This window comes from Anopheles aquasalis, chromosome 2 (assembly GCF_943734665.1).
Source record: "Anopheles aquasalis chromosome 2, idAnoAquaMG_Q_19, whole genome shotgun sequence".
NCBI classification, from domain to species: domain Eukaryota; kingdom Metazoa; phylum Arthropoda; class Insecta; order Diptera; family Culicidae; genus Anopheles; species Anopheles aquasalis.
In genome coordinates this window covers 600001-610000 of record NC_064877.1, presented here as the reverse complement: position 1 = coordinate 610000, position 10000 = coordinate 600001, and the positions used below count along the sequence as shown (strand labels likewise).

Here is a 10000-nt window from a genome sequence, read left to right as displayed (position 1 = left end):
CTCGAGATTTCGGCGTAATCGAGCTGTTTTGAAGCCGGCGACAAACGAAGCGTAAATCTAGCGTAAATATAAAATGAATATCGAACAGTTCACGCGTGCCGTTAACCCGCGGTAAACAGAGTATAGGTCCACGGAGCGTAAAAATAAGCATAAATGCAGTTTGCGGGAAGTAGGAAGAGAATATTAAACTCAAGGTACGCTATATTTATGTTCCTTTACGCTCCTTCTAACCTTCCAGATTCAAGATGAAGTCAGCACATAAAAAGTTTGCCGCTGAGCTGGAACAACTGAGGACGAATAGAGGCGGTGGGAGGCGCGGGATCTAATTTGCCGTTCGATGAACATGCGTTCGCGTGTATTGGAGCCTCCTTCCTTCCTCCTGAATCCTTCCTAATTAATGCTCTAGGATATTAAAATATTATTTTTCCTTTCCTTTGAAAATGTGACCGCTACGCGTGATTGCAAAGCATCGTAAAATGGATTGTGGATGAGCATTCGCTACACTGTATCGGTATCTTTTGGAGTCACAAAGATTAATTTGATGATCGCCCACTGCGATCGTCAATGCAGTGATCTGACTGATCAGCTGTAGAACGGCGAACAGCCACAGAACCGGTTCCAGATAGAATTTAAAAGTTAGAATAAACTAAGCACAGTAGTGCAAATTTTGTTTCAATATCATCCCTAGCGCTTTGTATTACTGAAAGCATCCACGTGTTATTAGTTGCATTGAAAGCAGAAGTTGTTACCAAGAAAAAATACCCTTGTGGCCCCCATTCCAAGTTCTTCCGTTGAAGTGGTGATGATGACTTTTGCAACGCATTTCAACATCTTAGCAAGTCATTAGAAAAAAGGAAACAACCAACGTGATCTACCAAAACTAGTTTCGAAGCCTACACCACCCGGCTCAAATCGTTCGTTTGCGCTGGAAGTGTTGGGGTGATCTCTATAAAACTTTGAAGTATCGCAGATCTTACCTTCAGTTGAGTCCGTAAGTTGAGTCGTTTAGCCAGTTTGTCGTTAACCTGTTCGTAATCGTTTCCAGTTGAGAGTAGACTAGAATGGAATGATTTCAAAATACCTCTTTCAATGGCACAAGTGAAGCTTTTCGAAGCTAGTGTTATATTTTGTAAAAGAAAAAACTAGAAGATAAAACAAGCGTTTGTGGTTGTTGTCAGTGAATTTGCGTGTTTCTCCCAGCAAGGATTTATTAGTGAGATACTGTTTAAATTGTTTTCGTTTGAACACAGACTCAATATGGAAAAATATCGGTGGTGCTTACCTGTTGTCGGTTTGAGATTGCTGATGGTGATAATAATATTCGGGCAGAGCAATGCACGAACGTCGAACAAGTTAAAAGTGACCTTGCCACACGGCGGGGTGCTTATAGGCAGATATTTGAATTCTTTCAGTGGCCATGGAATTTTAGCCTTCTTGGGAATTCCGTATGCAAAACCACCGATAGGGGAACTTCGTTTTAAGGTAAAAAACACATCCATTCTAAGTAATTTATTATTTGTTTTTTCTGTTTTGTCTTTTATTTCTAAACTAATTTGTTTAACTGTTTGATTTCGGCTTATTAGAACGGTGGATTTAAAGATTTGCAAATCAATTTTAAAAATTATTCTTATGATTTCAACAGGCTCCGGAACCGTTTGGAAAATGGTCGGGTGAACGAATGGCGATAGCGGATGCTCCACTTTGTACTCAACGTGATCCATATCGCCGAGATGAGGCCATATCCGGCACTGAAGATTGCCTACAACTAAACGTTTACGTACCAGAGAGTCCTCGACGACTGACAGTGTCTGATGCTGAGCCCAACTCTGGATTACCGGTGATGGTTTTCTTCCATGGTGGAGGGTGGCAGTGTGGCTCGGGCACGCGATCGTTTTACGGGCCCGATTTTCTGCTGGAACACGATGTCATCTACATCGGAGCAAATTTCCGACTTGGTCCTCTGGGATTCCTCTCAACGGTGCAGGAAGACTGCCCTGGAAATAATGGACTTAAGGATCAAAGTTTGGTATTACGATGGATTCGAGACAATATAGCGGCATTTGGCGGCAACCCACAATTAGTAACGGTGTTTGGAGAGAGTGCAGGTGGCGCTAGCGGAACATACCATATGATGTCGCCGCTATCGGAAGGATTGTTCCACAGAGTAATATCTCAGTCCGGAGTGAATTTGAATGCTTGGGCCCAACCAGCTCATCCTGGTGTAGCCCGTGCGCGTGCCCTACAGCTTGGCGAGATGTTTAATTGCACTCAAGGTTTCGATGGGATGTTCAGTGCAATGATCGCCTGTTTACGTGATGTAGCTGCTGAAGATATCACAAAAGCATTTTATGATTTTTATGTAAGAAACCAAACGATATGTTTTTCTTTACGTCGCAGAATTTTATTCATTTTGCTTTATTCCTTCACTTTCAGGCATGGGATACTGATCCTATGATTCCGTTTCCTCCTGTTGTAGAACCTAATTTACCAGGTGCGTTCATTACGAAACATCCTCGAGATGTTTCCGCTCCCCATTCCTTAGGATTACCTTGGATGACGGGTCTTACGCTTGATGAAGGGGCCTTGAAAAGTGCATGTACGTATTGAAGGCATCCTATTAAATACCGTCTTAAAATAGAGTGATTAAGTTTTCACATTTTACTCCCATTTTAGCCCTCATAAATGTACCTAGCCTTCGCCATAGTCTTAATGAGCATTGGGATCAAGCATTGCCGATTTCTCTGTACTATGATCATCACAATTTAACAAGGCAGCAAGAAATTACAGAACGTATCAACAAGTTTTATTTCAACAATCAGAAGCTTGTAGAGAAAACCGAGCGTAACCTCACAAATGTTCGTATATTACTTTGCGGTGGTGATATTCCGCTTTCTTTTGGAATTTTAGTACCGAAATGCAAACCTTGACAAAAGTGTTACAGAACCTACATTATCAAACATTGATTAATCGTTCAAATGAACTTTTCTCGTTGCAGTTATACTCGGATGCATGGTTTTTAGCTGGTATGAATGAGTATTTAAGAATACGTCTGCTAAGCAAAAAAACCAACATAACGTCTGACGCAAATGTTGAAGTGGGGCCCACTTACGTGTATTTATTCGCACAGAAAGCCTCGGCAAGCTTCACTGAAATATTTGAAGGAGGAAAAGATAATTATTATGGTAATTTATTTTTACCTTATTTGGTTGAGCACATTTACCAACAAGCATATTTAAAAATAATATACTTTCTACATTGCTTATAGGAGTTTGCCATGCTGAAGAACTGCAGTACCTGTTTCCAATAGCAAAGGACCTGTTTGTAACAGCAGTTCCTACAACAGTAGAATTAAAAATTCGAAGAATTATTACTCAGCTATGGGTAAATTTTGCCAAAACAGGTAACCCAACTCCACCAAATACAATGGATGATTCTATTCCAACATGGCCAAAAGCAGAGGGTTTTCCCTTAACCTATGTTCGAATTGGGAGCATCGATCCTTCGACTGAACCTCTTATCGCTGTAGAAGTAGGGTTGTTCGAAGAAAGGTCTGCATTTTGGTCTGCGCTTCAGGCACATCATCCTCCAGGTTTATTAACAAGCACAAGTCACGATGAGCTGTAATTTTCACTTACTTTGCAATTAATTAACGTAGATATGAGGAATATTAGAATTTTTGAAATCTACATGAACATGTCGGATGATTCATAATCTTTGTTTGATTCGATTATAAAAAAGGTTTGAAAATATTTTGTACGATTTTTCATGAAATAGTACAATTGGTTTCGAATGTATCGTATCCGATGTAACAAATATAACGTTTGTAAAAATATATCAAAGAAATTACTATAACTCTTTTTTCTTCAGAATTGATCCGAACACAAGAAATGTGCATTGAAAGTGAATGAAATGTTTGTGTATGAAAGTTAGTGCATTGCTTTCCAGGAATGATTAAATATTGCAACTTCTAGCACATAAATTTGCACGGTTTTGTTGATTGGATATCGAAAGTTTTGCATGGTTTCCTCGACGATACTATCATTCATAGAGATATGTTTTGTTTTCCCCTTTTCATTCTGGTTCATTGCTTTTACTCTGAAAACTTCAAATGAAAACTCCCAAGTGAAGTGAACACGCATTTAAAGCCATCTAACACACGAAAGATTCGCGATTGTGTGCTAGATAAAGCGAATTAATGAGGCAGGCTTGTTTTTATGCGTAAACAATAATAAAAGAATACACGGAATGAAGTTTTAAACTGCAACATTTAATGATTATTAGAAGAAGGATTTTAGAAAAGATTTGAGAAATTCGATCGTAACACAACATTGTTGTCGCATTTCCGTGAAAACACTAGATGCGCCCCTTGCGATGAACATTCTAATTCTGTCTTTGCGCATGTCTGGCACAAAAATATTCATACCATGTCTCTCACTAAAATGCCGGAGTCTTTATCCTTATAATTCCTACCAGTCTCACCAGTATCACGCATTGTGATAGATGTTTCACGGAAAGAACCATTTCGCCTTAATCCCTATCAGCTAGTTTCTCAGTGAAGTAATACTGTTGATTGTGTGTTCAGATTTAGTTGCATAGAGAAGTTGTTGAACAAAGCCAGTGGTAAATGTGAAGCCAATATCACAAAGCGGTTAACTGTATAACTCAATAAAATGGTGTTATGTTACCTATTTGTTTGTGTTGATTATTGATTCAGCTGTGGAGACGATTCAATTAGTTTTGTGAGTACAAAGGCTAATCAATACGTGAAAGTGAAACCTGATTTGTTGTCGTCAGGATCGTGAAGATGTTTAGATGAATCTGCATATTATTGTGCATGGATGAAACATGCTCAACCTATCGTTGGTGGTTTTTCTTCAAATAAAATAAGGAAATATCCAAGCAGCGAAATTCTCATACATAAAAGTTCCTGATAAACGGATACATAAACGGTTGTGTGTGCAAGAGGCAAGTCTCTCTTTACGGGGAAAAAATAATGACCTTAACCTAGGAGGATACTGCATTCATGAACACCACGAGATAGTATACAATTTGAACAAAAGGAGTAAAACATGTAAGTTTATTGAATTAATGAAAGTGTTTAATTGAAGTTGACATATGCATGGGGAACAAAAACTGCAACAATAGTGCATTTATCTTTCTTGTCTCAAATAAAGCGATTTGTATTAATTCATATGTACAATTTTGGTCATTGCTTATATTATTCTCAAAATATATTTACAATTGAGAATTCCAAATGTAAGCACCAAATTGAGTGGGCCAAATGCTCCTCAATGTGACTTTAATGGCAATGATGAAGTCATAAATAACGTAGGAAGTAATAATTTCATATCTGTAATAGCGTGCAGTTCACAAATTCTGTAGCAATGTGGGCATGAGGATGATAACCATGATATGTGAACATATGTGATATGTTTTATTAGACTTTCATCGAGGAACGATGGTCGACACGCATCTAGATATGAAAAATGATAATCACCTACGGATCATCTGTGAGCTTGAGTTGGAAGGAACAAAAAAATTGGTTATCCTTTTTCGATTAGCGGCCGATTCTGAGTGAACGTGTGACGGTGACAAATTGTAATCATTTTCTAAAGTCCTCTTGTGTGCGGTGGTCGTGAAAACAATGCGACATATACACGACATACAAAAGCAAAATCTTATTCATCGAATTCAACTCTCTGTGTAGTTTGTGACCGTGGATTCAATACAACTATTGCGTGTCGTTGTAGGGTAGAAACCATTGTCTCGGAAAGCATAGTTGGTCACGCGAAGGAATATTCCTCATAAACATAAATATGATTTTTTCCCATTATTATTTCTATGCTACGCAGCTTGTTGACGTAGTAGCAAATCGATATTGGTGTGCGGTGTAACAAAATGAGCGGTCCTGAAACATGTTGAAAGCAGGAAAAAAATTGTAAGATAAGTACTAAAGCTCAAATACCAACAATCCATCGTAAACGGATTTTTTGTGTTCATGTCTTATGTTGATACGTACAAAGTGCTGTTCCTGATGCTACTCTGAGCTGGGAATGGTGCATTTACTACACCCTTCAATAAATCAACACTAATAAATAATGTAAATAGGAGGAAATTAAATAGGCAAAGGCCGGTCCGTATACCACTAAATAATAACAGTATGCAAACAGCATGCTGTTAGAGCTACGTTAACGATATTCACACACTTATTTGGGGCAAAATAATAATGGGTAAACACCTAAACAGCAAATGAGAATTTTAACGATGTATTGCGTATTTTTCCGCTGCAATTGATCAGGTTATTTGTTTGATAAAGTTAATTTTAAATATTATCGTCAACATCCTTCGTTGTCTTCCACCAATAAACAGAAGAACATGAACAGTAGAAATGATAAATGCTTTATAGAGGTTGTATGTGTAGCATAATGTGTTGTAACGGTGTCAACAGATGTAAAACGCTGGCGGCTGTTCCTATGAATCCCCACAGAGAAGGATAGCTTACATTCCTGTAGATAGAAGTAGCGAATGGCGCTGCTACAAAAAAAAACGAAATGGATCGTAGAGTGGTAGGAAATGATTCAATACTACGTGTCACTGATTGTCTTGAAGGATTGCACTAAGAGAAACCATGCTTGAAATCCTTACAACCACACCCACTTAAACGAAGCAATTATATTTTCCTTCCTGTTCGATCTCATTTGAGAACAGCTAAGTTTATCGATATCTGCCACACTTTTACAACTTGTTTGGGTTACTGCATATCTTTGTTTTAATATTATTTATTATAGTTTTATTATTATTATAGTTTTTATTTATTTTACAAACTTAATTTCTATTTCACCCACGAATAGGCATACTTACAAAACATTGATTAACACCACCGATATCAAAGGGGCGATAGTTGCAGTGCATTGAGCCAACAGCTCTACTCAAATAACTATACATTACTGCTTCATTTTATGTATTTAGTCATCCACGCAAATTCAAAACTACAATACTATGAAATTTTCTAATAAATTATACTTTTTTCATTTTTCTCTGTAGAAAATGGAAACTCTCTACACCGGCCACATACATGGATTTCCACCCACGGGAAACATATCTTATGGCTCGCTTAGCACCGCATGGGGCTCTCAAGGTGGTTTGATTGCTCTAGGTGTTGTATTAGGCAGCTCAGTTAGCCTTGTTGGATTGGCTTTTGCTTTCATCACTTATAGGTACTTAAATAAATTTTAGTAATATCGTCGTCTTCAGTGGATCGAATAATAATGTTTAATTTTCCAGCTTGTTTTCCGATTTGAAATCACTAGCTGGAACTGCTCTTTTAAGCTTGCTGGCTTCTCTGTTCATGAGCCAGCTGTTGTTTGTTATTGGCGTAGGTGGTGTACAGGTAAGACTTTTATTTTTTTTTTAAACACAGAAAAGATACTGCAGGTTTCTAAAATAGTACCTGTTTGATCGCTTAATCTGGGCATAGCTATATCTCCATAGAAATTGTAATCGAAACAGTATGTTTTTACTTTATTAACATGTGTTTGAGTTTTCCCAACCATATGATTTAGAAAGGTAGCTTTTATCATTGTAGACTTTTTCATTGCTGTTTCTAGGACGCAGAGTTATGCCTATCACTATCACTGGCATTGCTGTTCATGAAATTGGCATCCCTTTGTTGGCTCTGCTGCTGTTGTCATCATGCGCTTGTGATGTTCCGATCCAATACTAATCTCAATCACTACCCAGAGCAAAGCATGGGAAAAGTACTTGCAAACTATAGGTATGTGTGGCAATTGGAGCAATGTTTGAATGTTACAAATGTTTTACTCTGTTTTATAAATTCCTTTTTTGCAGTATTATATCTTGGGGTTTTCCATTGCTGATGCTTGGAGTTGCAGCAGCGTTTAAATATAAAGAAAGAGATGTAAAAATTAGTGGTGCCCAAGTGATTGCGCAAATTGTCCACGAGTTAAACGGTGATGACCATTGCTGGTAAGTTAAAATAAAAGACTTTTCACTTCATGTAATAAACATGAACGACTTTGTAATTGTTTAAATACACTAGGTTAATGGAGGGATCCGCTTACATATGGGGCTTTCTCGTGCCAGCGACTGTACTGCTGTTCTGTGGTTTCTATCTAGCCTGCCAGGGAGGAGGAGCAATCAAAATTGCAGCAGCCTTGCAAGTAGACTCTCGTGCAAAAAATAAGCTTGTCAAGAAACGAGGATTACAAATAGGACTATTCTTCAAGGTAGTAGAATGTTTTATTTGTTTTGAATAATTTTAATTCCTATTGAATTATTATATGTCTATTATTAAAATATTACAGATTCTTATAGTACTTGCTACAGTTGTTGGTCTTGGTACTATAGCCTCCATTTGGAATGTGGTTGAACTTTGGTCAATCTACAGTATAGCACAAGGAGTGCAGGTAAGTCGATTGTTTGTATGTGAATGTTCTTCTTCTGTAATTGTAGCAATGTGATTGTATTTATGTAATTTAATTATACTTTATCGCACAGGAAGCTTAGGAATTTTAATTCCAATGATCGAAGCAGAAATGCTCGATAAAACTATTTATACTGATGTATCATACCGGATCTTTACATTATATTTTCAGGGGCTTGTGATAGCATTGCTGGTGTCATGTAACTGCAAAGTGTTGAAGCTTTACTCGGCACCAAGAAGCAGCAAAACACGGAGAGGAAATTATCGAAACTTAAAGGATGGAGATGGTGGACGCTATGGAGTTCTATCGATTGCCAATCCTAACTATGAAGACAAAACTCACATTGTGGCGGATGAAAGTAGCACGTGTCTTACGAAATTGTCATACAAGGAAAGAAGTTTTGTGGACCGTATGGACAGTGTACCGACTGCCCTCGATTGCTCGTTTAACGGCGAGCTATCCACTTCGCTATCAATTGATGAACTACCAAGAAAACCGTTACCAATACCTGTTTAGGAAATTTCAAGAATAGAATGTAAACATATCTTTCAGTGGATATTAACTATTGTATTTACTGTAGGACTACTGAGAAGGATGCACTAAATAATAGGGCTGAAGATATTGAAGAACGTAAGGCCCGGACAATAAGGCATAAGGGGGAACAGAAGTAATAAGCAAACCGTATCAAAAACATCATCAAACTATGAAAGATTTCTTATATCAATCCATTAAATTACCCATATCATCGGCAGCATATTGAGGCCCCTTGAGTGTCCTTTAGAATATTGGGTCTGTTTATTGGCATTAGATAATCAGTAGTACCAATGACCATTAGGAATGATATTTGTTTCTCTATATTGTCGTAATCGATTAACCTCGCTTTAAATCAATCAGGGGTAACAGTCGAAAGGTAAGAAAGTGTAAGGAATTAACATATCTACTATTGTCTTTTAATTTGAATTTGATTGCCATTTGATAACCACATGCCATTCAGATATTTTTAATTTTACTTTGATAAACGTACGATTATATGTATGAAACTCTTTTCTGAGTTTCGCTTGGAAATAGTTTGTTTTGCTAATTTTAATTGTAAGGTTTGAAACATATCAAATAGAATGAGAGAATGTCTAATACCTAAACACCTATTTTTGGTACTTATGGAGCGGCAAAGGGTTAACGATTGGAATTGAGGATCAGTGAAGATGGTGAAGAAAATAGAAAGTAGAAAAGAACTAAAGCTTGGCATCGAGTGGTATTTTACTCAATAAGGACATACTCATCTTAATTTTTGCAAAAATGTTAGTCAGGTATGTAAAAAACAGATTGATGAAAATGTTCTACTGAAATAAAGCAAAATGTTTGGGCTGTACATGCTTTTTTATGTGGATATGTTAGTGCTTTGTTTGTGGATTTGTGCTACCCGCGGGCATCCCGGCCGCGTGCACGTCGCCTTCATCTTCGCGGCTGCAGTAAAGTTTACAGCGTGATCTTGCAAACGGAGTTATCTCGCGCGCCCTCAGCTTTGCCTGGCTTCAACAAGCTCAAACTTTCGGTCT

General features: G+C 37.7%; 2 protein-coding genes across 2 annotated transcripts; both read left to right on the top strand.

Annotated features, from left to right (window-relative positions):
* Window positions 1-930: 930 nt before the first annotated feature.
* On the top strand, window positions 931-3799 carry LOC126572816 (juvenile hormone esterase). Its single transcript, XM_050232468.1, has 6 exons — window positions 931-1482; window positions 1643-2359; window positions 2434-2596; window positions 2674-2855; window positions 2996-3182; window positions 3266-3799. The coding sequence occupies exons 1-6, from the start codon at window positions 1258-1260 to the stop codon at window positions 3622-3624; spliced, it is 1833 nt and encodes a 610-aa protein (XP_050088425.1). The 5' UTR covers window positions 931-1257; the 3' UTR covers window positions 3625-3799.
* Window positions 3800-4491: 692 nt separating this feature from the next.
* On the top strand, window positions 4492-9797 carry LOC126572818 (adhesion G protein-coupled receptor L1-like). Its single transcript, XM_050232471.1, has 8 exons — window positions 4492-5071; window positions 7045-7217; window positions 7285-7390; window positions 7608-7774; window positions 7849-7986; window positions 8060-8246; window positions 8325-8426; window positions 8616-9797. Exons 2-8 carry the CDS (start codon window positions 7048-7050, stop codon window positions 8958-8960), a joined length of 1215 nt encoding a protein of 404 aa, XP_050088428.1. The 5' UTR covers window positions 4492-5071; window positions 7045-7047; the 3' UTR covers window positions 8961-9797.
* Window positions 9798-10000: the final 203 nt, after the last annotated feature.